This window comes from Cyrtonyx montezumae, unplaced genomic scaffold (assembly GCF_038088225.1).
Source record: "Cyrtonyx montezumae isolate F1298 unplaced genomic scaffold, pur_monq_1.0 scaffold_37, whole genome shotgun sequence".
Classification (NCBI taxonomy): Eukaryota; Metazoa; Chordata; class Aves; order Galliformes; family Odontophoridae; genus Cyrtonyx; species Cyrtonyx montezumae.
Window position 1 is genome coordinate 1,260,792 of NW_027072042.1, and position 27,664 is coordinate 1,288,455.

The 27,664-nt window shown below is 52.2% G+C and overlaps 1 protein-coding gene across 4 annotated transcripts; it reads right to left on the minus strand.

Moving 5' to 3' along the window:
• Window positions 1-842: 842 nt before the first annotated feature.
• NUP98 (nucleoporin 98 and 96 precursor) lies at window positions 843-27,019 on the minus strand. 4 transcript variants are annotated; one of them, XM_065745729.1, is made up of 32 exons: window positions 26,886-27,019; window positions 26,105-26,206; window positions 25,813-25,992; window positions 25,357-25,496; window positions 24,264-24,371; window positions 23,588-23,771; window positions 22,688-22,851; window positions 21,307-21,444; window positions 20,705-20,789; window positions 19,019-19,111; window positions 18,561-18,701; window positions 18,032-18,165; window positions 17,338-17,525; window positions 16,414-16,530; window positions 15,212-15,516; window positions 14,327-14,440; window positions 14,000-14,138; window positions 13,660-13,837; window positions 13,197-13,361; window positions 8,308-8,484; window positions 7,503-7,656; window positions 6,888-7,308; window positions 6,245-6,474; window positions 5,732-6,001; window positions 5,393-5,550; window positions 5,114-5,257; window positions 4,271-4,413; window positions 3,679-3,900; window positions 2,876-3,117; window positions 1,808-1,962; window positions 1,387-1,498; window positions 843-1,071 (listed from the first exon to the last, which is right to left on the minus strand). In XM_065745729.1, exons 1-32 carry the CDS (start codon window positions 26,956-26,958, stop codon window positions 854-856), a joined length of 5,394 nt encoding a protein of 1,797 aa, XP_065601801.1. In that variant the 5' UTR covers window positions 26,959-27,019; the 3' UTR covers window positions 843-853. The 4 variants fall into 4 exon arrangements, with proteins under 4 accessions (XP_065601801.1, XP_065601800.1, XP_065601802.1 ...); XM_065745728.1 differs by having other exon boundaries at window positions 20,654-20,789; XM_065745730.1 differs by lacking the exons at window positions 843-1,071; window positions 1,387-1,498; window positions 1,808-1,962; ... (6 more) ...; window positions 6,245-6,474; window positions 6,888-7,308 and adding an exon at window positions 8,562-8,644 and having other exon boundaries at window positions 7,573-7,656; window positions 20,654-20,789.
• Between the last annotated feature and the right edge of the window lie 645 nt (window positions 27,020-27,664).

Genomic DNA, 27,664 nt, shown 5'->3' on the forward strand with positions numbered 1-27,664 from the left:
GCTGCGCTGCCCCCCATCCCTAACTGCAGCACGGCAGCCCTGGGAAGAAGCGAAGAAACCCACGGGAGTACTATAAACACTTTATTTCTCGTTTTCAAAAGGACAGGAAAATAATGCAATCACGTCTTTATAACCTCTCCATAAAAACCTCCGCACGCCCCTCAGCCCCGAGGACCCTCGCGGAGCAGCGCCGCAGAGCCCCTGTTCTCCTTTCTCTTTTTCATCCCCCCCCACCCCAAAAAAAATAAGTCTTTTTTTTTTTTGTTTTGTTTTGTTTTCTTTCTCAACACAAAGACTGCACAGAGCTGAGAGAGCTGCTCCCCCCACGGCAGCACCGAGCTCCCGGAGCCGTGCAGCGGTGGGCACGGCCTAAGGCACACGCAGAGCTGCCCGCTCCCCGGGGCACGAGGGGAACCCCCGGGGCTCCAACGTCAGGACACCTCCCCCGGTCACACTGCTGTCCCACGTCCTTCCCCCCCCCCCCCCCCAACCCATAAAGCAAACACCCCCCCCCCCCCAGTGCTCCTCCCGGTGCTGGAGGGTCACTGTGGCACCCAGGGGAGGCCTAGAGCCAGCAGGCCCAGGGCTTTGCTTCGCCCTCTGCGCCGCCGCGGGAGCGGAGCTGCCAGGAGACGGAGCCCCTCCTCGCCCCCTGCACGGGCACAGTCTCACCTGGTTCCAACAAAGAGGCATTTTTTAATTGAATCTAGCAAAGAGCTGCAGTGTCTGAGGGCCGAGCAGCGAGGTCCGGCTGGACCCCAACTGTTTTACTCGCGCGGCTAAAAGCGCCCGGCTGCAGCGGAGCTCTGAGCCCAGGACAAGGGCGAGGAAATGCCGAGCACGGGGTGGGCCCTCACTGGGTGACCACGGTCAGCTCCCTCAGGTAGGACTGGGTGAGGCCCCTCAGCTCCTCCAGGGCGTAGTCCTCAGGCATGGGCAGGCGGCCCACGTGCGGGGCCAGCAGGCGTAGGGGCACACGCTGCAGCTCAGGGCTGCCCTCTGCCAGCAGCTCCGGGCTGTGCTGCAGGCCGAGCACCACGCGCAGCAGGTTGGCCACGCGCTTGGCCATGTCTGGGAAGAGCAGCAGAGGGAGGAGGGAGTGAGGGCTGAGCACCCCCACCTCTGTCACGGACCACCCCCACCCCGAGGAACCTCACCGGGCCCCGTGTGCCCACTTTCCAAGCCCGCCCAGGTCCCTCCGGATGCCATCCCTGCCCCCCTCTACCGTGTGCCAGCCTCAAACTGCTGAGGCTGCACCGATCCCACTGCCTGTGCCACTGGGAGCGATGCTGAAGAGCACCAGTCCCAGGACGGACCCCCACCCCGGGACACCACTGGGCCCCCCACCCATCAGCCAGCCCTGCACCCCACCCCGTGCCCCCGTACCTGACTGTGCCAGGCGGTCCCTGGCGTTGTGGCACTGGATCTGCTCGATCCTGTTGCACAGTGATGTCACTTTGGTGTGCAGACGCTCCAGCTCGTACATGGAACAATCCAGCTGCAAGAGCAGGCAGACGTGAGCTGAAAGGCGCCCAGAGCCCCGTGCAGGAACGGCCCCCACACCTCAAAGCCTGAGCTCAGCACCCAAAGGGGAACTGGGGAAGGGAGTTAAACGGGACTGAGATGCAGCTCCTCTTCCACTGAGCTGCCAGGGCACGGAGCACACCTCATCCTCCAGCTCTGCATCTCAGAGGCACCCGTGGTCGCAGGACATACACTAACACAGCACGGGCCGGCACAGGGTCACCCTAAGGATGAGGTTCTGCCTCAGCCACGAGGAAATAAAGCAATCCCAGGCTGCTGTTACCTGCTGGATCCTATCAAGCATCTCAATGACACGAATGTAGTCCAGGTAGACCAGCCCTGCCAGCTCCCAGTCCTGGATGAGAGCACTGCGCTCCGGGGGGGAGAGGTCTTCCAGGAATTCCTTCAGGTACTTGTAGTTCTCATTAATAATGGCATCTAAGGAGAACAAACACGAGCAGCTAGCAAACAAGTTCCTTATGAGACTGTCACATCTGGGGCTGGCAGCGTTCCCTTGGTTTGTGACCCACACAGGGGGAGCACAAGGCTGCTCTGCTCCCCACAGCCCCATGGGGTCAGTGCTCTTCCCCCCCCCCAGGCACTGCAGTGTGTGCTGCTCAGACTTCTGCACACACTCTGGTCACACATTTGTGGTGAAGAAGCACCGCACCACGGAGCAAACGTTAATTCCTAACAGCCAGCCCTCCCAAAAGCACCCTCCTGCCAGGAGCAGCCCCAACCCTTCCCAGCACCAATGCTCCTGACCCCATCCTATTTCAGGAACGGGGTGCTGAGCAGCACTGGGAAGTCATCCTGCCCCTGTGCTCAGGGCTGCTGAGGCCTCACCTCGAGTGCTGGGCACCTCAGTACAGAAAGGACAAAAGAAGGTCCAAAGGAGGGCAGTGAGGCTGTGAAGGGCTTGGAGAGTGTGCCCTGCGAGGAGAGACTGAATGGGGCTTCTATATCTGAAAGGTGCTCACAGTGAGAGCGGGGTTGGGCTCTGCTCACTGGTGACAGTGACAGGACGAGGGGAGATGGCCTCAAGTTGCACCAGGGTAAGTTGAGGTTGGATGTAAGGAACCACTTCTGTACAGAAAGGGTCGTTCAGCACTGGGATGGGCTCTGCAGGGAGGTGGTGCAGTCACCATCCCTGGGTGTGTTTAAATCCATTTGGATGTGGTGCTCAGGGCCATGGTTTAGCAGAGGGCTGTTAGAGTGAGGGCAGTATGGTTGGGTCGTGGTTGGACTGGATGATCTTTGAGGTCTTTTCCAACCTGAGTGACTCTGTGCTTCTGTGGTGCTCGTGGGCACCGCTCCCAGGACAGAAGGGGAGGAACGGCTCCGGACTCACCCGAGGCGAGGTGACACACCACCAGCTTGTGACACTGGTTCCAGTGCCCGGCCTTGAACAGGAAGAGGGCTTCCTTGTGCCTGTCTCCCTCCATCCGGGCTCGAACGGCCTTTGCTTCGTGAATCCACTCAGCGGGGACGCAGAGCTGCTGCGTCAGGAAGGTCTCCTTGGCCCACGACTCGGGGGTCTCACTCAGGGCACAGTGCCGGCCCAGCAGCTCACGCACCGCCCTCTCACGTGTGCTGGGGGAGCAGAGGAAGGGGGGCTGCTTCATCACACTGCACCTCAGCACGATCCTTGAGCCCCCCAGCCCCACTCCCACTGCAGCTCGGGGTCCCACCCCCCCACGGCCTCGGGCAGCGCTGCTGGGTGAAGGGCTTCCCCTCACTTCTCACTGCTGCACCTTCAGCACTGCAGCTGAACAACACGGCCCTGAAGGCAGACACAAACCTTAACTGCAGCTACACGGTGGAGAAGTGATTGCTAAGATGCACTCATTGCACCTGCAACAAACAGCCAGAGCCAGCCTGCCAACAACGACGGAGCTTCCCCACCACCGCTCAGATCCAAAGCAGAGTGCTCTGCACTGATGATGTTCCTCCCGAGCCCCGGAGGAGCCCACCTCACCTTCTTCGGTTCCTACATCTGCCCCTGCTGCTCCGTAACCCTGACACACAGCTCTGCAAGCAGCGTGACCTCCCCCAGCCCTGCAGCTCCTGCACAGGAGCTGTGCCAACTCTGGTCCACAGAACAGAGAGCGCATCGTCCTCGAGGCCAAAAGCAACCCGAAGGTTTTTACTCACCAGGTATCGGGCTCGTGCAGCACCACAAACACGGCCCACTCCCACAGGCCTTCGCTCTCCAGCTGTGCAGCATAGCTGGCATTCAGCACGCCCTGGCCCTGCCTGCACAGGTGGCTGTAGTTCAGGGCACGGAGCACCTCCCACAGGTGCCAGCTGAGGCGATAGTCCACGGGGTCAGAGGTTATGCTCCTGGGGTCCAGGAGCTGGTCCAGATCGTAGTGCCTGCAGGGCAGCAAGCGAGCTGTGAGCTGCGTGGCTGGTTTCCTATCTGCCTTTTTAAAGAAGGGAGCAACTGTTTTTGCTCTCCCTTTCAGTCTGCATCCAGGCTGCCGCAGCCCTTTGGGTGCCCCGTGCTCCCCCTGCAGGCTCCTCTGTGCCTTCACCGACAGCGAGGGCAGGACGAAAGAGAAGGGGGACAACAAATGTGTTCCCAAGCTCGTGTTTAACCACCTGCAGAGGCACCACCCACTGTGACACCTGCTGGCAAGGCAGATTTCTCAGCACTCCGAAGTCCATTACAAACATCTCATTTGCGAGGTCGCTGCCGTACCAAGGCTTCTCTAAAGCACTTCTGAAGCATCCCCCCACTCACCTGTCACTGTAGAGCTTGAGCAGATGGAAGCAGACATCCCTCAGGGGTCTTCCTACGTTGTCCTCGTCCTCAGTGTCACAGCCAGAGTCCTCCAGGTAGGGAGGCAGGGGGCAGCACGCATACTTGTCAGACTCTGACGTGGTCTAAACAAATGGTTTCATCAGTGAGTTTAAAGCCAGCACGTGCCATACTGGCGTACTATGTACAGAGCTCACACTATGTCCTCCTGCAGCATTAGGCCCCTAATTAGGAAGGCAGACCTAGAGCTGTGCTAGGGCTGTCTTCAGGGTCAAGCCACCTCCAGTTTTCATGATCAAACACCATAGTTTTCAGCTTGAAGCAACAGGATGGATAAGACACAGCCACGCTCTGCCTGCAGGAACTGGGGACGTAGCAGAGCAGTGGTTCAGAGCCACAGATCTACAAGATCCTGCAGTCCAGGACTGGCAACCAGCACTCCAGCAGACAGCTGAGTGTTAATCGTCACAGCAGGAGAGCTGAGCAGCCTCCAGCATCAAGGGGCCTTCCTGCTGGTGGCCACTGCCCACCTCCCTACCTGTCCCAGAATGGAAATGGGGAGGAGACGTGCTTGAAACAAGTCACAGCAACCACAAGAGGAGGTCCTATGCTTCTCAGGAGAGTGACTGCTGTTACCAGGAGGCTCAGCCTCAGTGATTTATTTCCACTCCACAGAGGGAAAAGGAAGATCCGTATCGCCACGAGCTGCTGCACAAAGGCAACGGAGGCAAGGAATCCGATGCCGTGACAGCTGATCAGCTGAACCCACACTCAGCTGCTCCAGGCAGCACCAGTAACACCTCCCAGCCAGGCACAGTGACCTACCTGAAATGCTGCCTCGTACATGGCAAGTGCTTGGGAAATAGGAGCAGTGGGAGGAAGGAGGTACCAGAGGTGGACGGCCACGCAGCGCTTCCAGTCCAGCTGCGAGCACACGTTGATGTTGGTCCTCTCAGACAGCTGCCACACCTGCACAACCACAGAAGTCAGCAAGCACGGGCCAAAAAGGAGGCAGCACACAACAGGAAAAGCAAACACAAAAGCCCCAAGGCCAACCCAACCCGTACTCCCTCCCTGGGAGCAAGGGCAGAAAGCAGAACGTACGGGCTTCCCCGCCAGCAGCGCGAAGATGCGCAGCCGCTCCTCGGGGATGAAGCAGTCTGCCTGCAGCCTGTGCCAGTCCACCAGCTGCATGGTCAGCAGGTCCCTCGTGGGCTGGCTGCCCACCAGCTGGGACAGGAGCAGGGCGAGCCGGTGGTTGCCTGGAAGAAGAGAAAGCAGCAGGTTGGGGGAAAAAAGCAGCGGCAGATGAGGGACGGCTGCTGCCTGGTTCTGAACCGTGCAGCCTGTCCGCTTACAGCTCACACCTGTCGGATGGGATGGGGGATCCCATCCTATAGGTCTTTCTCTCTTAGAAAAAAGAAAGATGTAAGCGTTTCACACCTGCTTGCTGTGCCAGCCTGCAAGCCTCGCCAATCCTCCTCCCTGTAAGGCAGCTGAACACAGCCTCAACGTGACTGTGGTGCTGGGTCAGGGACACCTCCTCGTCGATCCGTGCTGCAGCAGTCTCTGACAGCCAGCGAGAGAAAGCCCTCCTGCGCTCCAGGGCCAGGACATACTCAGTGGGCTCCTCCAGGCTGGCCTCCAGCTCCTTCAGGTTCCCCCAGATGGCTTCACATAAAGTCCACGTCAAGCACCAGTGCTTCACAACAGCTGTCAGGACAGAGAGTTATGCCATCAGGGGCAGCAAAACCGAGAGACTCTTCTTAAAAGCCCCCTAACATTGTTTAAGTGCAATCCTGCAGGACAGCCTGCACCCACCCAGGTGCCATCCGATGCCTCTGTGCTCTCCCAAAGGAAGCAGAGGTACAGGCAGTTTCTGCTTTATTCACACTCAAATGCTCCGATGCAACCCAAAAATGGACACCACCGTAGAAAGAAGCACTCTCTACTCACTCTCCATTACAGCAGGATCCTCAGAGGCTGTTCGAACCCAGTCAGCATAGTCATGGATAGCAGAAACTCCAGGATTGGGAGCCAGGAGAGGACACTGCTCGTCCAGATGGACAGTGCTGTGCTTCAGCTTTATCTCCAGAGGGATAAGATACAGCTGTTTGTCTCTGCTCATCTTCCTTTGCTCCAAGTTCAGCTTCTCCACATGAACCTTGAAGGGGGATTCTGGGAGACTGCAGTAAAAGCAAAAAAAACCCACAAGTAAGCAATATTCTGAGTTCTCCTTGTGAATCAACTCCTACTATAGAGAAGCTTCATGGCACAGCCTGCCCTGAGTTCAGTGTGACAGAGGCTGTGGATGCCCCATCCCCGGAGGCACTCAAGGTAAGGCTGGATGTGGCTCTATGGGTTCTATGACACTATGGGGTTACTGTGGGCTCTCTATGGGGCTGTGGATGCCCCATCCCTGGAGGGGCTCAGGGCAAGGCTGGCTGTGGCTCTGGGCAGCCTGCTCTGGTGGTAGGCGACCCTGCCCACGGCAGAGGGTTGAAACTAATAATCTACGAAGTCCTTTTCAACCCAGGCCGTTCTGTGAATGCACAATTAAGAGCACAGCAGAAGCACCCCGAAAGAAAACAGCACTCACAGCTTCGGAGCCACGGGGGTGGGTCGGAATCCATACTCCACAGCCTCACACTGAGGGTCCTCCACTTCTCCACACGCACTCAAGCGATCCCCGCAGTTGATGAGCACCCAGTTGGGCCCCCAGCCCACACGGAACGAGCCCCCCATGAACAGTGCCATATCCATCAGCAGCTTCCCTTTGTGGTAGGTGATGGAGCTCTCCAGGGCAACCAGCCCCCGCTGCCTGCGGACGCCCACGGTCCTCATCTGCACCTCGGGGAGCGACGGAGGGATGGTGAAGGCAGATGCCAAGGGTGAGGTCACCGACCAGCAGGAGGGAGAGGGGGAGCCGTGGGAAGCCCTCAGCTCCTTCAGGTCATGCAGAGCAGTGCTGGGTGCTCGGCAAATGACATCAGCAAACTTGGACTGCAGCAACCCGCCGACTGGAAGGAGGGAAGAGGGGAGAGAGTCAGGGCACTGTGCGTTTGCTTTCCATCAGGTATTCCAGCCCCTCCTGACCAGGCAGAAAACATCCACCTTGATGTGACATCGCTACGAGCGTGAGAAACTCCCATCACCCAAACCAAAGCAGGCAGTACTACACGTGGTCTCACCCCCCAAAAAACAGACTCAGTACCTGAGCATCTCTTCTGTCCGTGTGATTTTGAAATAGGCAGTCTTGGAGAACAGATCTCCTGAGAAGTGTCCATTTTTGCAGGTTGCTTCCCAGAGTGATAATCCAGGATTAAATCCAGGTCGTCTTCATCAGCAAGCAAGGAAGCTTTCATAATCTAGAAGAGCAGAAGTCAAATCTGGACATCAGCAATCACTCTGTGAGCAGCAGCTATCTGATCTCATTGGCTCCTCTCCCAGTAAAGATAAATTTAATGTTTAAAAACACCGCAAGGACATCATGCCACAGCCCAGGAGAAATGAAAGCAAGCTCGTCAGTTATTGAAGAGCTTTTACAAGCTGGTAGTTATACTGCCACAGCACTGGTTAGGATGGTCATGAGGTCCCATGATGAGCATGGTTTCCCATACCTTAGCTCTGTGTACCAGTATTTCAGCTTAAGTAATACAACTGCATTTTCCTAGGGCAGAGCATGTAGGTAGAAGCCCATGAGCGTTCAAGGTATTATCTTTCCATGCAGAAAAGAAACCAAAAACCCCAACCAACAACAACAACAAAATCCCACCACACAAAACCAAAAAATCCCAACTACCCCCCAAACAACAGAGCACCAAAGCCAGCTGTCCCATCAAGGTGGGTCCCAAACTGGTGCCACTTCACCACTTGAGAACTCTGGAAGCTGAATCATCGCTGTAACGATGCTCTGTGTTCCTGCATCTCTGAAGATTCCCTCCCCCCCCACAAATGCAGGAGCACACAGACGTGGGGAGAAACAGCCAGTGCCAGCACCAAAAGCACGAGAGCCTCACCTGGAGGACGTGGGGGTTAATGCCCAGAGCCGAGGCGATGTGAGCAGAAGCAGGCACTGCCTCCTGCTCTTCTGCCATGCTGTCCTCCATAGCAGGCTCCTGGGGAGGCTCCTGGGTGACATCTGCCATGTCACTGTCCAGCTCCACGACCCTGCCCAGCTGCTCCACCTCGGGGCTCTGCAGACACAGGTCACATCAGACAACAGACTGCAACAGCTCGCTCAGAACGAGCTCCTGATACACTCAGCAATCACCTGCACACGAAGGGGAGCACTCCCTTGCTTGTGTCAAGGCTCCAATTTAAGTTTAGGGGGAATATATAACCTGTTCCCATTTTCTTCAGAGCTGTAACATAACAGCGCAAGTTACAGCGAAGGAGAAGTCACAGTTTAGTTGGGTCCTCCTGAAGCTTTACCAGTTTCTGCCATTCAGTGCAAGAAGGTCTTCAGCTTTGCATTCCCATGGGACCAGAAAGAAAGCAGAGCTCGGGCATCCCCTTCTCCCTCACCACACTATGGCACAAAGAAGTTTCCTGGGCCACAGTTCAACCTGGGACAGTTTATAGCCAGCTTAGAAACGGGGATGGTCCTGCACTGGCTGGCACTGCCCACAGTGGGTGATGAGCAACTCTGTCACAGCTGCTTTGTCTGCCCAGTGTGATGCAGTACGATGTGGGTTCATGTTCCACAGGCAGGCACAATAACCTTCATGGTTGCACAATCCTGGCTCACAGAGTACACGTGCATTTTGATATTGCAAACCAGGACACGTGCCACTGGATGGGAGAGGCAAACTGCCATAGGTTCATAAGGTTGGGAAGGACCTACAAGATCATCTAGTCCAACCATCCTCCTATCACTATCCCTACCCAACTACTAAATCCAATCCCTTAGCACCTCATCTAAGCGCTTCTTGAACAGCGCTAGGGATGGTGCCTCACCCACCTCCCTAGGCAGGCCATCCCAGTGCCTGACCACTCTTTCAGAAAAGAAATGCTTCCTCAGGTCTAATCTAAATCTTCCCCGGCGCAACTTGTGGCCATTCCCTCTCGTCCTGTCATTACTTATCAGGGAGAAGAGACCCACCCCCTCCTCACCACAACCCCCCTTCAGGAAGTGGTAGAGTGCAATAAGGTCTCCTCTGAGCCTCCTCTTCTCCAGACTGAACAATCCCAGCTCCCTCAGCCGCTCCTCATAAGACTTGTGCTCCAGACCCCTCACCAGTTTTGTTGCCCTTCTCTGAACACGCTCCAGGGCCTCAATGTCCTTCTTGCAGTGAGGGGCCCAAAACTGAACACAGTACTCGAGGTGCGGCCGTACCAGAGCTGAGTACAGGGGGATGATCACCTCCCTGCTCCTGCTGGCTGCACTATTTCTAATACAGGCCAGGATGCTGTTGGCCTTCTTGGCCACCTGGGCACACTGCCGGCTCATGTTGAGCCGAGCATCAACCAACACCCCCAGCTCCTTTTCCTCTCTACATTCTTCAAGCCATTCTGCCCCAAGCCTAAAGCATTGCATGGGGTTATTGTGGCCAAAGTGCAGGACCCGGCACTTGGTCTTATTGAACCTCATCCCATTGAGCTCAGCCCAGCTGTTCAGCCTATCCAAATCCCTCTGAAGGGCCTCCCTACCCTCAGGCAGTTTGACACATCCTCCCAGCTTTGTGTCATCTGCAAACTTACTGAGCTTACACTCAATTCCCTCGTCTAGGTCATCAATAAAGATATTAAACAAGATGGGCCCCAAAACTGACCCTTGGGGGACACCACTCGTAACAGGACGCCAGCTGGACTTAACTCCATTAACCACTACCCTCTGGGCACGGCCCTCCAGCCAGTTCTCCACCCAGAGAAGAGTGAACCTGTCCACACCACGGGCTGCCAGTTTCCTCAGGAGAATACTGTGGGAGACCGTGTCAAAGGCCTTGCTGAAGTCCAGGTAGACTACATCAACAGCCTTTCCCTCATCTACCTGCCTGGTCACCCAGTCATAGAAGGAGATGAGGTTGGACAAGCACGACCTGCCCCTGGTGAACCCGTGCTGGCTGGGTCTGATCCCCTGGTTGCCATGCACGTGTCGTGTGATCTCCCTCAAGATCATCTGCTCCATAACTTTCCCTGATACCGAGGTCAGGCTGACAGGCCTGTAGTTCCCCGGGTCTTCCTTACGGCCTTTCTTGTAGATGGGAGTCACATCGGCAAGCCTCCAATCTTGTGGGACCTCTCCAGATAACCAGGAATGCTGATAGATGGCAGAAAGTGGCTCGGCAATCACCTCTGCCAGCTCCCTCAGCACCCTTGGGTGGATCCCATCTGGCCCCATGGACTTGTGGCAGTTCAGATGGAGGAGAAGATCTCTGACCGTCTCTGCTTGAATCACAGGGGGTGCATTATGCACCCCGTCCCAGACTTCCAGGTCAGGGCAAGTACCATGTGGATAACTGTCCTGTCTATTAAAGACAGATGTGAAGAAGGCATTGAGAACCTCAGCCTTTTCCTTATCCTCTGTGGTTACATTCCCTGCCTCGTCGAGTAAAGGAGAGAAATTTTCCTTCGTTTTTCTCTTACTGTTAATATATTTGTAAAGGGATTGTCTGCCCTCCTTTACTGCAGTAGCCAGTCTAATTTCAAGCTGGGCTTTAGCATTTCTTTCTGCCTGCAGATCTTGGCCAGTTCCCTGTAGTCACCCCAAGGAGCCTGACCCATCTTCCAGAGGACACAGACTCTCTTTTTCTCTCGGAGTCTCAACAAAAGATCCCGGTTCATCCACACTGGTCTTCTTCCCCTCCAGCTCGACCTACGGGACTCCGGGACTGCCTGCTCCTGTGCCTTGAAGATTTCCATCTTGAGGAGCATCCAGGCTTCCTGGACCCCTTTACCCTTCAGGAGCAAGTCCCAAGGGACCCTTGCAACAAGTGTCCTGAACAGTTCAAAGTCTGCCCTCTGGAAGTCCAAGGTAATAGTTTTGCTAGTCACGCTCTTGACGGCACCCAGAATAGCAAACTCCACCATTTCATGCTCACTCTGGCCGAGACAATCTCCAACCTTCACATCTCCTACTAGTCCTTCCCTGTTAGTGAAGAGCAGGTCAAGCAAGGCATCTCCCCTGGTAGGCTCTTGCACCAGCTGTGTCAGGAAGCAATCATCCACACATTCAGAAATCTCAAGGACTGCTTCCTCTGCGCAGTATTGTATTTCCAGCATATGTCAGGGAAGTTGAAGTCCCCCATGAGAACGAGTGCTGGCCATCGTGCAACATCTACAAGTTGTTTATAGAACACCTCGTCTATTTCTTCATCCTGACTAGGTGGTCTATAACAGACCCCCACCACGATGTCACCCCTACAGACCATCCCCCTGATCCTTATCCATAGACACTCTACTTTGTCATTTCCAACCTCAAGCTCTTCAACATCAAAACACTCTTTGATACAGAGAGCTATGCCACCACCCTTTCTTCCCTGTCTGTCCCTTCTGAAGAGCTTGCAGCCATCAATCCCAGTCCTCCAGTTGTGGGAGGGGTCCCACCGTGTTTCTGTAATAGCCACAAGGTCATAGTTAGCCTGCCTCACAATGGCTTCAAGCTCTTCTTGTTTATTGCCCATGCTGCGTGCGTTGGTGTAGATGCACTTCAGCTGAGACATCTGCCTCACCCCTTCCTCCAGCACAGCCTCCTTAGGCTCTTTACTGGTGAGCCCTGTTTTATCCCCTTCCCCCGTCACAGCTAGTTTCAAGCTCTCTCAATGAGTCCAGCTAGCTCCTGTGCTAGGATTCGTTTCCCCCTTTGGGATAGGTGTGTCCCATCAACAGATAACAGGCCAGGAGCCGAGTAAACTGCCCCATGGTCAAAAACCCCAAGTGTCTGTCTCTACACCAACCTCTCAGCCAATGATTCATCACCTGTGTTTTCCTAGCCCATTCCGTGTCAATCTGTAGCTAAATTTCTCACATCTGCTCCAGTCCCCAAAGCCACTGCTCAACAAAGAGATCGCCCAGAAGATGAGTGTTCACCCTATTTGACACTGCTGCCTCTGAAGCTGCTCCCGTGTTTTGACTTCAGAGACCCAGAAATAAAACTCCTGTGCTCAGGAGCACCAGCCACACGCCCCTTGGCACAGGATCTGTGCCTCAGCAAGCTGCAAGCTCAGAGATCTCCTTTCACTGTGGTCAGTCACAGATAACTGAAGGGAAAACAAAGCTGGCTTTGGCAGAGCCATGAGAGCCTCCCAGCAAGTCCTGCCCAGCTCCTGGAGACACTGCTGCTCAGCTGTCCCACCCCTAACTGCTGAAGGGGGCTTCCTGCCCCACAGCCAGGCCACGAGAACCTAGAGGTGATGAGTAACGGGAGCAAACACTGCCCTCAGCTCAGCACCAACTGAGGATGTACTGCAAAGCTCCATGTGCCATCACATCCAACTGCAGCATGCTCAAACATACAGTGTGGTCAGCCTCAGAAAGTACTTTAATAAAAACAGGGCACATTCTTAGACTATAAAGCATACAGTCTCGCTTACTAAGTGACAGCCGAGTCAGATCAATGCACAGTGTCATTCTAGGCATTATAATGAGAGTGGAATCAATATTTACAAGACTTAGCTTTTCTTTCATAGGTGGCAAATACACCAAGTTCAGCCTAGACCAAGAAACAAGGGCTGAACACCCTCTCTGCCCCCTGCATCCTCAGTAGAAGTGCCAAGTATCAACGAAAAAAAACCAAGCGAACACTCATTGAAAGGTCCAAAGAGCTCCCGAGTTTATCAGAGTCTGTATACTGTTCTGCTCTTTGGTTTCCAAGCTACTTCTCACTCCAACAACCCCTCCCCAGGCACCAGATAAATCTTCAAAATTCATTTTTTCAATTCCCTTTTTGCCTCTGTGCTCCTTCTACCTGAGCTGGAGGTGCTGGCTTGCCATTTAAGGCCATTTGCTGAAGTGGCGGATGCCCTGGAGGTGGCACTGGTGTGGTTTTTAACTTCTTGGCATCCACTTTTAAAGGATGCTCTTCCTCTTCCTCATCCGAGTCTTGCAAGCCATACTTGGAGAAGTGTGCCACCTGTGTAAGGCAAAGAACAAACAGGTCAGACCCTGGAAGCAGGGTGCCCAGCACCGTGCCCAAGCAGCTTCTGCAGTGCTCTCTGGAGGAGACTCCTCAACCCGAGTGCCACTGCCAGCACTCAATCCCCACTACAAAGGGAACTGTTTCTGCTTCAGCCACACAGAGAAGTTTTGGCCAGCTCAGTGAGGACAGTTTATGCTGCAGGGAGAGTTTAGCACAGGCTGAATTCAGCTCTCAGAAGCTTGTAACTTCAGACTACGCCTGAAGCTCGAGTCACAGGGAGGACAAACCTTACCTTGAACACCCAAGATCCGGTCTCAGGGCGGTACTCCATGAACCGAGCACCCTGCTTCCTCGACACAGACTCCAGCCTGCCCTCATAGTTCATCTCTGCAAGTCGTTTTGGGCTTTTTATCAAGCTACGAGTAGTCTTATCAGTAGGCCAAACTCCATCTAACGTAACCTCAGCTCGCCTGTTAGAGACAGACAAGAGTGTAAGAGGCAACGAGCTTTTTCCTGCACAGCTACTGAAGCACACACAGCAGCTGAGCTCTGCTCCCCTTCATTAACACGCTCATAACCAAACTCCTGGTTAAGAAGCCTGCAGATACTCAGCAGCCACTCGGTGTTGTTACCTGTTGAGGCCTTCGCCGATGGGCGGTTTTATGTCATCGTCTGGGTACACAATCACTTCCTTTCTGCGGATATGTACGATGTCATCCAGGTTTAGGTTAGTCAGATTGACTTCTCCTTCAAAGAAAATTGATCCGTAGCCTGGAAAGCACAACAAAGATGCCAAGCATCAAGGTTTGCCCTTGGATAACACCTCCTGACTGGCAGCTTCAGTCCCTGCTGTACTTCTGCTGTCCCCAGCTCACCACCCAGCATAAAAATACTGAAGATGTCATCAACTTCACTGTCAGCTCTTCAATTAAGTAAGGAGAAAACCCTCAGGTGCTTACCTTTACGGCCAATGGTGAAGTCTGTCACGATACATTCATTCCTGTCATTGGTAAACCTAGCCAGCTCCTCCATGGATGGGATGGTGTAATAGCCAGCTCTTCTTAGAACAATGCCTACAATGAGAAGAACACAGAACTGCTGATGGCAAAAGCATCAGCTTCAGCTGCTCGTGTCCCAGCTGTCCAGGCTCGGGAAGAAACGGGAGGACGGTTCCAAACAAACTGAGAATCAGTGCAACAGCAGCAGAGAAATGCCTCACTTCCACATCCTGCAGAGCAAGCCTGAGCCAGCTGCCACAGCAGGCTCTTCCTGCCTTACAGCCCAGCTTTATCAGGTCAGCAGCAGATATGCAGGCTTCTCCAGGCCACTCACAAGTTTACAAAGCCAACACAACCCTCCCCCTGTGCAGCTGGGATGTCTCAGTCAAGTGGAAGTGCCCTGAGGTCCCTCAGCCTCCCCTGCATTTTCCAGCTTTACTTCCATGCTGAACCAGAACTGAAAGCACTGAACAGAGGTAACACAGATCCATGGAGAGGCATACCCACATGGCCCACTCCTGCACTGGAAACTTCTCAAGTGCTCTTTGCAACGTTGGTGTGAACCACAACACCACATGGGTTTAACACTCCCAATTCTTTTGCCTGGATTGCAGACAACAGCCTGCTACAGTAGAATTACTGACTGGGGCTTCCTGGCTTCTTCCTTCTCCCCTCCATACATCTCACTACACACACTAAGCTGGGTCATAGAGTGCATCTGCTCAGTAACTCATCAAAAAGAAATCACGTGCGAGACGCGAGAGCGAAACCCACGATCTGTACCCTGGAGAAGACAGAAGGGAGGGAAACAAGGAGCTGAGGATCCGACACAGCCCACAACCTCACCTGCAGGGTGCACGTGGTGCACCATCTCAGCCTCCACCTCACGTTCATCCTGAAGGGAATCATCACGGAACGAGGCATCCTCGCTGCTGCCCTCGAGGCCGTTGCGCAGCGCTGCCCGTGGGTTCAGAGCCACGATGGTGTCGTCCACGTTGTTCTGGTGCTTGTGCACTGTGCTGCTCTCAGGGCTCTGTGGGATGGGCTTGGCAATGGGGTTGGTGTAAAACTTGGTCACTTCGTGGTGATCCTCCTCCTCGCGTTCACCATCCTGCCTGTGGTTTTCATCGGGGGGCACCGACACGAAGAACCTACAGAAGTGAACAGAGAAGTGCATTACTGAGCTCTAGCAGGCCCGTGTCACCATCAGAACTCTGGTGTCCCCTTGTACAAAAAGCACCCTGGCATTCCGCATCTCATCTGGGCCTCCCAATGCAAAAAAGATAGTGACGTATTCAATGCAGGCAGAGCATAATGCCCTCAGGGGCATGTGCCCCACAGGGGAGGCTGAGGAAAACGGGCTGCTCAGCCTGGAGAAAACGTAACAGCAGCAACAGACAACAGCTGGGATCTCCACAGATGGGCACAGCAGGAAGGTGAGTTGGTCAAACTAAAAGAAGGAAAGGAATGAGGACAGCCAAGCATTGGGACCGGGATGCTGAGAGGCTGTGGAATCACCATCCACGGAGATCCACACTGGATAAAGCCTCCATCAACCCAGACTGAATTCAGCACTGACTCTGCTCAACAGATACAGCTCCAAAGGTCACTTCCAACCCCAAGGATTCAGTGCTTCCAAGGAATCATACCTGTACAGACTTCTCTGCCCCAAATACACAAGTGTGGATCGATCAAGTCTCGCAGACACCGTGATCAGATCAAACAATAAAGACGTTACTGTTGCAGTCATCCTAAAACAACAGCTTCAGAGCTGCCTGCTGGCAACACAGCTGACAAATGCTCCTGGGAGACATCACCCACTAAAGTCATCCCTCTGAACTCCTGATTCCAGGTGCAGTAAGCTCCATGTAACCACACAGGCAGCCTGAGGGCAGGTCAGCCTCCTCGAAGGCCAACCTGATCCCCACAGACAGCTATTATGACATCCCTACAAATAACTACCTACTTCTTTAGCAATAATTTAGAGACAGGAAGAACCAGTCTGCACTCCTTTCAAGTTTAGGCACACACACGACCCACTGCCATACCTGTCACCGTTCTCTGGATACTCGGATGGGGACGCCAGGTCACTGTGCTCACGACTGACAGGTGAGAACACACTGCTGCAACTGAGGTTCTTCAAAACCAACCTCTTGATGTTCTTCCTAAGAAAGGAGGAAAAAAAAAAAGAGCTAAGAGGGCTACGTTTACCACACACAAACATTTTTTGCTTTGAGTTCTCCAGGGGTTGGGAACAGCTGTGTAAGACCTGCTCCCACATCAGGATACACAGAATCACAAAGGCACTGGAGAAGCCTCTTCTGGAACCTCACTCCAGGCTTTGGCTTGTGAGTAAATATAAAGACACTGAAAGCTTCAAGTTCAAAAACTGCTTTTTCTATTTTAAGTTTGAGCTTCGAGGGTCTTTCACTGACTGACTCATCTGTCCCCAAAGTATTTCTGTTTGATTAAAAACTGTCCGCAGCCCCTTTCAGTTTGACTGCCACCAGTGCTCCTGAAGACTGAAACCAAAAGCCACGTTAGGACACATCCACAGCATTACTACTCCACTCCAACAGAAACAGCTGTGAATCTGACTGGGAACCAGCATCAGGCCATGAAATCACCAACCTTCCTTCTAGCTGACAGCATAAGCAAACCTAATGGCTCCCCTATTTCAGCTGCATGGAGCTACACGCTGTACAAACTTCCCCTGTATAATTTCTGACTGCATCAAAGCTTCACTCCAATTATCACCTCACTTTAGGGCTTAATTGCAGTTAACAGTTTACGACGACCGTTTTTATCCCCTCTATAGAAAATATCAATCTCCCAAGTGTAACAAACCCTGCTAGTGCTATTCCTATTTGAGGACACGAGAAGCGAGGGAACTGGGGACTTCATCGGACCAGAACCAAAGCTCCAGTTCTCCACACATCTCCTCCCTCCCACGTGTGAGAAGGAGAACTCACTTGGGCACGAAGGTGCCGTTGGTCAGGGCGGGCTCGTCGTCATCGAGGCCATCGAAGAGCTGAGATCTGGCGGAGCCAACGGACTGCAGCGCCTTGGGGCGCACCCTGGTGGCTGGACGTGGGGTCAGTTTGTAGTGGGTGGGCGTTGTCAGGGCCTTCTGAGCCGCGGGGTTCGTGGGTTTGAGCCTCTGCAAGAGAAGGAGAATTGCAGTTCCCATGCCGTGCATCCTATGGATACTCCTTCTTAGCCCTTTCAGGGTAATGGGATCTACCAACTAAGCAGGAACGCTCACCCTCCAGAACAGGAAGGACAGCAGCCACTTACAACATCCCTTAACCCTCAGAAGTCTGAGAAGTGCATTTTGTTGGTTTTTTAAACCAACCAGCGAGATCACCGCAAGCAAAGCTGGAGCAAAACACTAACAACAGGCCAAGCACAGCCTGTCACACACACAGCTCACAGCAGGAACTCTAAACTCAAAGCAGTGATGTATCAGAAGCAAGAAAAGCCCCAGCACGAGCAGTCTGTCCTGGATAGCACTGAGAAAAAAAGGAAGCCAACCCTGCATCAGTACGAGCACACGGACAGCAAGTCACCACGCTGCTCACTGCACGCTCGAGTGAACACAGAGTACAGTGCATATACTGAACTCGTTTCAAACCTCTCCCAGAAAACTGAGCTCCGTACACTCACCTCTTCTTTCTTCTTTGGGTCTGACATGGGGTTTCTGAAAAGCGGAGAATCTCCAAAGGGTGAGTAAGTCAGACTGTTGAGGTGCTGCTGGAGGATTGCCTGCTGGGCCGCCGCCGCGTTCGGATCTGTCAGGGCTGTGAGAACAGTTTTTAGCAGCCACATTTATTAACAGCGTCAAGGTAGACAGAAAAAGACAACTGCTCCTCCCACTCCTTTTCACTGCAAGGAAGGCATTGGAGGCCCTGGAGTGTGTCCAGAGAAGGACGACTGAGCTGTGAGGGGTCTGCAGCACAGGGCTATGAGGAATGGCTGAGGGAGCTGGGATTGTTCAGTGTGAAGAGGAGGCTCAGGGGAGACCTTACTGCTCTCTGTAACTCCTGAAGGGAGGTTGTAGTGAGGAGGGGGTCAGCCTCTTCACTCTTGTAATTAGTGATAAAGACAAGAGGGAATGGCAGTACTTGAGGAGGCCGTGTTTCCATGCACAGACGTGTCTGAAAGCAGGGAGGAACTCAGGCTCACATACACTCACCAACAGCAGGCTGAGGGGCACCAAAGCCTAGAGTAGCAGTCGATGTATTGAATCCTGGTGCTCCAAACGCCCCTGTTCCCAGCGTCCCACCGAGTTTGGGCTGGGTGTTTCCAAACAAAGAAGTCTGTCCTGCCCCAAGAGCTACAGCAGGAGAAAAAACTTACTGTAACGCTTTGAAAAACTTCATAAAGAATCCATCATCACATTGCTAGAAGGACTGAACACGTCCACGAATGATACAGGCACTCCAGAGTCACACAGCCAGACCAGCACAGACTTCAAGGCATGCTACTGAGCCATGAGCCGTGCTCAGTTCTGATCTGGGAGGATCATGACTTCAAGCCAAAGCTTCTACAGCCACTGCTGTACTACCAGAGCTCACAGTGACACAAAGACTTTATGATGAGGATGGAGGGCTGTGCTTAAGCTGACACAAAACAGAGCAGAACATTGCTTACCTGTTCCAAACCCTGTCCCAAGTCCAGTTCCCAGGGTCCCCGTTGCAGGCTTATTTCCAAACAAGCTATTTCCAGCATTGTTGGCACCAAAACCTTCAAGGACACAAACAGCAGCTCATCAGTCTAAAGCTATCAGCAACGAAACTTCAAACACCAACAAGCATCAGGCACTCAAAGACAGCTCTGCCACAGCTAAGGTCAAACTGAGCACACCGCTCCCAGAAATGCACGTTCAACAGGCAGCAAGGAGGGACTGGAGTGGTAAAAAACACACGAGCTTCAGATGTACAACTACAAACATTAGTACAGGAGCTCACTGCCCTGCTTTCTTAAGCTTTTTGTTATGAAATTCAGTATTTTACAAAGTCAGAAAGGACACGATGATGCTGTAACAGGCAACAGGATAAAGCACATGTAACTTTAACTGCCTGCAAGGCACAGACCCGCTCTATACTGTCTATACCACACACACACTTGTGATTCTTACTGGCAAAGCAAGCAATAGCTCCCATTCAGAAGAGCACACAGCTCAAAAACACATCCCTACATGTAACCCAAAGCCAGCACCAGACAGGTTAGATTTAAACTGAAGGCTGCAAAACCATGGTTAATTCCGTGACTATTAATTAGTGTAAGGACAGAATTAAGCTAGAAAACAGCCACAAACTGACACCCAAACTCCACTTTCCCTGTACACTGTATTACTGTAAATAACACAGGGAAATTAACACAAACACTGCAACTGCTAAAGATCTCTACTACACAGCATCCAGTTCCCTAACAAATGTGGCTGTCCAGCTCTCAGCAGGCAGTACAACCAAGGACTTGGATGCAAACTCCAAGCAATCCCCAAGCCACCACCACAGAGCTGAGCCTGCTACGGTGCTGCCCAGCAGCCTAAGAGCTTGGCAACTTCCTCCCTGCTTCTGGAGGGCTGATATGGCAGAATAATCATTTTTTCCATCTGTTCTTGTAGACAAAAAGAATAATAATAAAAAAAAAGATGCCAGAATCTCCAACATCCTAAAAACAGCCCTGCTCCCTTTCAGTACTACAATTTAGCTGCTCTCAGCATCAGGAGACAAAGGAAAACTGACACTTACTTGAGCACTTGTGCCTGATCACACACCGAACACCAAACACAACATCAGTGACCAACATTAACTCAGGAGCCCGGCCCTCAGAGCTACAGATTACAGTGTGAAACACAGCAGCCACCAGTGAAGCTGTTTCTCATGTCACATACATATAAATATTTCCTAGACCTGCCATCAAACCACAGATGTCACCATTTTTACCCTACGTCCTTGAGGACACAACCACAGGTGTGTAACAGGCTGCAGATGCATCAAGTTACTGGCTTTCAACAGCTCTTAACTACAGATTACACCTTCCTAAGCACTGATTGGAAAAGTGGCACTTCTACTTAACTACCTAGGTCATAAGTCAGGAAGCAGTACAGAGGAAAGGTGCAAAACAGGATCCAGGACTCTCCTCTGCAGCAGCACCCATCAGAAGATGGCTTACCTGAGGACTCTACCACCCAAGCACTCAGCATGCGACACTCAGCAGCCAGGTGTGTGGTATATGCAGTATAGTTTTAAGTGATTGAATCCCACTTTTTTTTATATGTACCAAAATTGGAAGTGTTTGTATTGGTTCCTAAAGTCAGGGTTGGTTTGTTACCAAAGAGCCCGCCGCCAGTGGTTGTACCAAACGAGGTACTGGTCGTGGTGGTTCCAAATCCAGCAGGCTTGCTACCAAACAGGGTCTGGAAGGAAGAAAACATGAGTTTGGAAACCTGAAGTGCCTGAGGGTTTCACTGCAGGCAAGGAAACAGAGCTGAAGCCAAGCACAACCCCAAGCACACAGCCCCAGCTCCCAGCAGTGCTGATACGTGCAAGCCACACACACCAGCACACAGCCACCACCCTCTGGAAACAAGTCTGTCACTCCTCCACCCACTTCCACAGAGGACACATTAAAAGCCACATAACTGGCTATGGAGAATCAAGTCCACTTTCAGCAAGGGGACCTCAAAACGTAAAGGTCTGTGCTTCTGGCAGAGTGCTGAGGCATCCCCAACTGCACACAGAAGCAGTTCAGTGTGCCTGGCATCACCCAGCATCACCAGCTCCACTGATTAGTTCCCATTTAGAAGAAACCACACTATTTTTGCACCCCAAGCTTCTTAACTTGGACGACACTACTTGGGGTGAGGTCAGCACGCAGTAAGAGGGCTCCAGATGCCATCTGAGGTAGCTTTACTCCCTCAAACATAGACATACCGAACTGCCAACGCCAAATCCTGTGTTAGCCTGTCCGAAAAGTCCCGTGCCCGTCCCGAACGCAGTGCCAGCATTTGTGCTGGCTGCTGTCCCAAACAGACCTCCAGGCTGTGAGGGCTGTGTGGCCCCGAAGAGCCCCTGCAAAAAGGAACTGTGTTAAGGCAATGCCACAGAGCTTTCTGAAGTCATTCTCCCATCATCAGTGCCCAAGGACAACAGGGGGGTTATGATGTTGATAACACGCTATTCTCCCTTCTGATGGGGGGAAAAAAAACAGATGAAAAGCATTTCATCTCCTCATCACTGTGAAATAACCATCCCAAGGGGTTTCTGACTGATGCCACGGCATACCAAGAAGAAACAGAGCACATCTGCAGCCAAAGCATCTGGCTGTGCAACAAGATGTGCTCGGCACTGCTGAGGCCTCACCTCAAGTGCTGTGCTCAGCGTTGGGCACCTCAGTACAGAAAGGACATGGAGGTGCTGGAGCAGCTCCAAAGAAGGGCAACGAGGCTGTGAAGGGCTTGGAGAGTGTGCCCTACGAGGAGAGACTGAAGGAACTGGGGCTGTGTGGTGTGGGGAAGAGGAGGTGAGGGGAGACCTCACTGCTCTCTTCCAGTGTCTGAAAGGTGCTCACAGTGAGAGCGGGGTTGGGCTCTGCTCACTGGTGACAGTGACAGGACGAGGGGAGATGGCCTTAAGTTGCACCAGGGTAAGTTTAGGTTGGATGTAAGGAACCACTTCTGTACAGAAAGGGTCGTTCAGCACTGGGATGGGCTCTGCAGGGAGGTGGTGCAGTCACCATCCCTGGGTGTGTTTAAATCCATTTGGATGTGGTGCTCAGGGCCACGGTTTAGCAGAGGGCTGTTAGAGTGAGGGCAGTATGGTTGGGTCGTGGTTGGACTGGATGATCTTTGAGGTCTTTTCCAACCTGAGTGACTCTGTGCTTCTAAGTTACAGCCATGTAGTGTCTCTCTATCAGATGAGCACAAAAATCATGCTCATCAGCCACCAGAAGGCATAGAATGGTTAATAAATTTCCACAGAACATTAACAATCCGTAACAATGAATGGAGTTTTATCACCTGCATGAATATGATTGGAAACACCTGAGTTGGTGAGAGCAGACATCTTCAGGAGAACAGAGAAAGCTACATGCAAAAAGCTGCAGGCTTTTATAGTAAAGCTGTAAGCTTGTACCATAAGTGAAGTTTTGACTGGTAGGAAGCTCCTCCACAGCACTGCTCAGTGCTCTGCATTTGAGCTCTAAGGAAGCTGTGTTATAACCCGAGGCAGACCAGGATCACTGTAGCACAGCCTCTCCTGCACTGCTGGAAAAGGCCTAGCACAACATATTTAGGGTTTAAGCAATCAAACTCACCATTGTGCTCGTGTTTGGCTGTCCTAGTGTGCTGGTATTCCCAAAGGGAAAGCCTGTGTTCTGCGTTGTTGTGGCCTGACCAAATGGTTTGTTAAACAGACTTGTAGTTTGAGTCTGCTGACCGAAGAGGCCTCCTGTTGTTCCTGTCCCAAAGCCAGTTGTACCTGCAACAAAAAGAAGTTGGTTTCATGAAACCCTCGAGTATTTATCCAAACCCACACTCAGTACATTCAAACAATGAAAAAGAGACACCTCAGCTCAATGGAGAAGTGAAACACACAAGGTCAACACAGCACAGCATCTCCACTCAGATGGAAGCAGGTGTGTTCTTTGTTGTGTGTTCCTTGCCCTGAAGTCAGTGTGAATTTAACACCCACAATTACCAGCAAATTTAATCTGGTAGACAGATCTGACCAAAAAGACACCAGTTTTTGTACAGTCCACTTATTACTCACAGGACATGGAAAGCTGTGCCACCTGTAGGTGAAAAGAACCAGCTGGATGGAGGCAGGCAGCATTCTCTACACTGCTAACAGCACTCTGTAAGAGGGCTCTCATTGCTATCTCTGCAGTCTTCTTCAGAGCTGATAGCAATGGGAACATACAAAGCCCAGGAGGACTGCCTCACCAGGCAGGCTGCACAGCCTCCTGCAGGCTCCCACAGCAAGCCCAGAGATAAAGCCAGCAGTGCCTGCCATCAAGGACGGACACCTTCCAACCTGAGAAGCAGCAGATAATTGCTTCTGCTCCCAGCAAGCACAGGGTTTTGATGTGCTTACAGTCTAACTCCACGAGTGCAAACACACCTGCTTACATTTAAGCTTCCAGCAAGAAGCTGACCTCTTCACCCGACAATAAGATTTACACTCACACATTCAGGATTTACTTAGCGTTACTCACTAGTTCCAAAAGCAGTTTTATTCTGTCCATAGGAGAAGCCTGTGTTAGTGGTAGAAGAGCCGAAAAGTCCCGTGGCTGTACTTGAAGTAGCAGTAGAAGTCCCAAACAAACCTGTAGTTGCTCCTGCACCCACAGGATTTGAGGGTCCCTTCCTATTCGCCATGTAGTCCTCTAAACGCAATTCCTAGTCAAGGAAAACACACTTCTCTTCACAGGTTATCCTTACACAAAATAAGGTTAAAACCACACTGTCAGTATGCTTACACAGCTTGCAGCCTGCTCCAGGAGGAAGGTAAGAAAAGCTGGGAGCAGCTCCACTTTCTTAGTAAAAGAACTGCGTTAACAAGACCTGAGCTTAGACACATCACTGCAGCCCATGCTTGGGCTTCAATTTCATTTCTAAGGGCTTTTTCAGAGTGAAACAGTTTTCAAGTATCAACTAAGTGAAGCACGACAGAAGGGCTTCATGGCTAAATCCCTGGGAGCATCAGTTTGTGGTTAAGAACTGAGTTGTGTCTCAGCCTCTGCCATTATCTTACCAAGCCAGCTCCCAGCAGGATCCCTCCTGACACACAGCCACAGAATTTTAGCAGGCACACACGATATTTATCAGAGCACTGCTAGAACAGTACTAATGAACAGCATACCAAATAAACACATTTGAACACTGACTGACCTCAAGAGACTTGCTTTCATACTCCTTCATAGCAGTAATGCATTGGTGCTTAGTATTGATGGTAGTGCTGACTCCGGATTTGACCATGCTATCCGTCCCAGTTGGTGGCTGTAAGAGAAGAGGTTAAGCCATCAGATTCAAAATGCAGAGAGGTTCTCACCCACAGGTTCAGCTGTTTCTGAGCAGATACTGTTAAAACCTAAATTCAGTGCAGGAACTGAAGCAGCACATGCCTGTTATCCTACAGCAGTAAGGAAGTGTGCTCAGTGGCAATCATTAGAGGAATTTACCCCACTAACACTCAGAACAACACAGCGTCATCAGGTTGCAGTTTCACTTTGTAAAGCAGTTTACTTGAGCTCAGGGTACAAATGCACTCAGGGATCAGCTGCCCCTGACGTTTTTCAGCTCTGTTTCCATCTCACTGTGCTGGGAAGGAGTACACAGTGCCCCTCTAACACTGCCCAGGCCGACCACCACAGCTGTGTCTTCAACCAGAAACAACAAGCAAAGCCCAGCTCTATTATTAGACCAGTTAATCCCCAGCTCCCTTCACTCCTAAACTGAGCACACATTGGGGAGAAAGAAGTCTCTTCTGGCAGGTATCAGTTACCCCATTTCCAACAGCTCTTTCTCCAGGCCGTCCTCCATTTTTAACTGCCATAACCCCCCCCCCCCCCCCCCCCCCTTAAAGGGAACTTATCCAAAAAACACCCAGGGAATCACAGTCCAAATTTCACTTTACATTTCCAATGCCACGGGCATTTATTTTGACCCCCATTCCAAAATACACTCAGCTGTGATCACCTCAAGCTTTGTGGCACCCATCCTGCCTGCCCAGGAAGGCTCAGCACGTAGTGCAGCTGCACAGGAGCTGGACAGGGACTTACTCCGGGGTGTTTCGTTAGAACAAAAAGGAAGTCTTGCTCTTTGGAGTTAATTACACACTCCATTTCCACTGCAGCACTCTGACTAACCATACTTTCGAGCAATTTTGAACACTGCATACTCGTGCATTAAATGCTTTTTCAAGCTCAGTGATCTAAGACAGTGCTTCACTTTTCCTACAGTGAAGAGGTGAAACAGAACTCACATTGAACTTAATGGTGGTGCCCGTCGGGGTAGCAGTAAAACTGGTTGGGCCAAAGAGAGACCCAGATGTATTCCCAAAAGGATTGGAGGTGGTATTAGTGGTTCCAAAGAGACCTCCACTGCTGGTACTTGTGCCAAAGTCTTAAAGGAAAAAAAGGAGGAAAACAGGATCAGAGAGATCAGCACTAAAACAAACGCTGACTTCAAACTTAAAGCCAAATCCTCCGTCTGAATTGGAAAACAGTTTGGAAATGAAACAAACTGCAAAGGGAAGAAAATAGATAGAGCCGTGCTGGAAAGCTGCAGTCTGCTATCGCAGTGCAGATCCCTCCCAGGAAACACCAGAGTAACCTCAGCAGCCAATTTCATCCTTCTGACAACAATGCACACGCCCAACCTTGTGCTCTTAAGTCAAGCTAAATAAGCAGTACTCAGGAGATGCCAGGGCTGTACTCACTTCCGAAGCCAGCAGGCTTATTCTGTGCGAAGGCATTGTTTTGGGATGAGAAGAGACCTCCCCCAGTGCTGGTGGTACCAAACAAACTGTTGGACGTCCCAGTGGATGTCCCAAACCCAAAGCCAGTGCTCGTGGAGGAGGTGGCTGGCTGATTAAACGCGTTGGAGCTGAACAGCCCTCCTGGAGACAGAAACGAGCTATGAGTTATTTGTGACCGTTTGAGTGCAGGGTGTGAGTTTGTGGTAGCTTCTTTCAGGACAGATTTCTGCCCACAGCTGTGGCACTGCAGTACCTGGCTTTGCCTGGGTGTTCCCAAAGAGGCCTCCAGTACTGCTGTTCGCCCCGAAGGCGGATGTGCCAAACGCTCCTCCACTGGTCGTACCGAAGCCAGCATCTGGAAAAAAAGCACCACAGATGAGACAACAGCATATCCTGAACACGTGCACTAGGGGCTAAACACTGCCACTGCCTTTCTCACTTCCTAACAGGAGCCTGTGCGTGCCCAGCTACACCCCAACGCCTGCAAGATGCAAAGCAGAACCATGCACAGCTGGCGAGGATGCTCAGTCCCACATCCAGCTGCAAGGCCTCCACCACCTGGAAGCTGCTCCTCACCCACCTCAGTCTGGGAGGGGATGAGAGGAATGCTGTGCTTCCCTCCTAACAAGCAGAGCGTACACACCGAGGTATGCTCTGCTGTACTGCTCAGGAACCTCACTGTGGTATTCACAACTGCACCTCTGCAGAACACTCACATTACGTGCTTTCCCCTTCCCATATTCCAGCCCCAACTGAAAGTTCCTCCCAGCCCAGGCAAAGATACCTTCAGCAAAGCACCCACGTTTCCTCTCCTTGTACAAATGGAAGCTTTGTCAGCTGTGTGTGAAAGGAACACTGATCCTCTGCTAACACAGCTCTGCTCCTCATCACAGCCAAGCACAAGAGCTGGATGGCCTACAGGAGCACACAGAGAAACTCCACCTCTGTGTGGTTCTCAAGCTGCACTGCCATGAAAAAAGCCCACAGCAAGCAGCAGAGAAATCAAGACTACAGATGTAGATGTTATCACTTACTTTGTCCAAAAGTCGATGTCGTTCCAAAGCCAGTATTTCCTCCAAAGGGAGTTCCAAAGGATTTGTTAAACATTTTCAATACGTATCAGTTTTCCTTCCTTAGACATGGAAAGAAGAGTTCAGTTCAGCTTTCAGAGTGAAAGCTTTAAATGACATTTTTCACCTTCCTTGCTACTGACAGAGATAAGCAAACTGAGTACCAAAGCCACTGGATGTGTGACAGCACGATTTAAGTCATGCTAAATTTCAAACAGCCAGAACCCCTCGCGAGACAAGAGCTCTTCAGCACTTCAGCAGCACCACACGTAGGCTTCCTTCCATCTTTAACAACATTTGCTCCACATCTCACGTGCTGAAATCATTCATCGATGCAGCTCTACTCCCCAGATCTGTCCTCTCAACCGCCCCTCAAACATCTAGCTCAAACAGCACTCCCTACCTTTCCTTCCCACATTTGAACCACGTGCGTTGCACACTTGCAGCCCACCAGAACACACACAGGGATGGAGCGCAGGTGTTTCTCCAACAAGCCCAACATCTTCCTCCAGCTCTGCGGTTTACATTGCTCGCTGGGCTCACTAGGACAAGGAGGGCACTGATGGAGGGGACACCTGAACAAGGGGGGTACCGGGCCCTGGGGTGATGCCAGGGCAATGCATGGATTGGGGGGCAGCCCTTGGGTGTGAGAGTGCTGGGGGGCCCTGGAGAGAAGGAAAGGGACCCTGGGGTGCTCAGTTGGTTACACGCCCCGTTTGAGTGCGCCCTGACAAGCAGGGATG

What these genes read in the sequence shown, in the direction of transcription:
- NUP98 (XM_065745728.1), bottom strand. Translation starts at nt 26,958, where the DNA reads ATGTTTAACAAATCCTTTGGAACTCCCTTTGGAGGAAATACTGGCTTT. An exon ending in TGGGACAGGGTTTGGAACAG is followed by an intron (nt 18,702 to 19,018) that starts GTAAGCAATGTT and finishes CTCCTGCTGTAG; the next exon opens with CTCTTGGGGCAGGACAGACT. An exon ending in AACGGCACCTTCGTGCCCAA is followed by an intron (nt 16,531 to 17,337) that starts GTGAGTTCTCCT and finishes CTCCTTTCTTAG; the next exon opens with GAAGAACATCAAGAGGTTGG.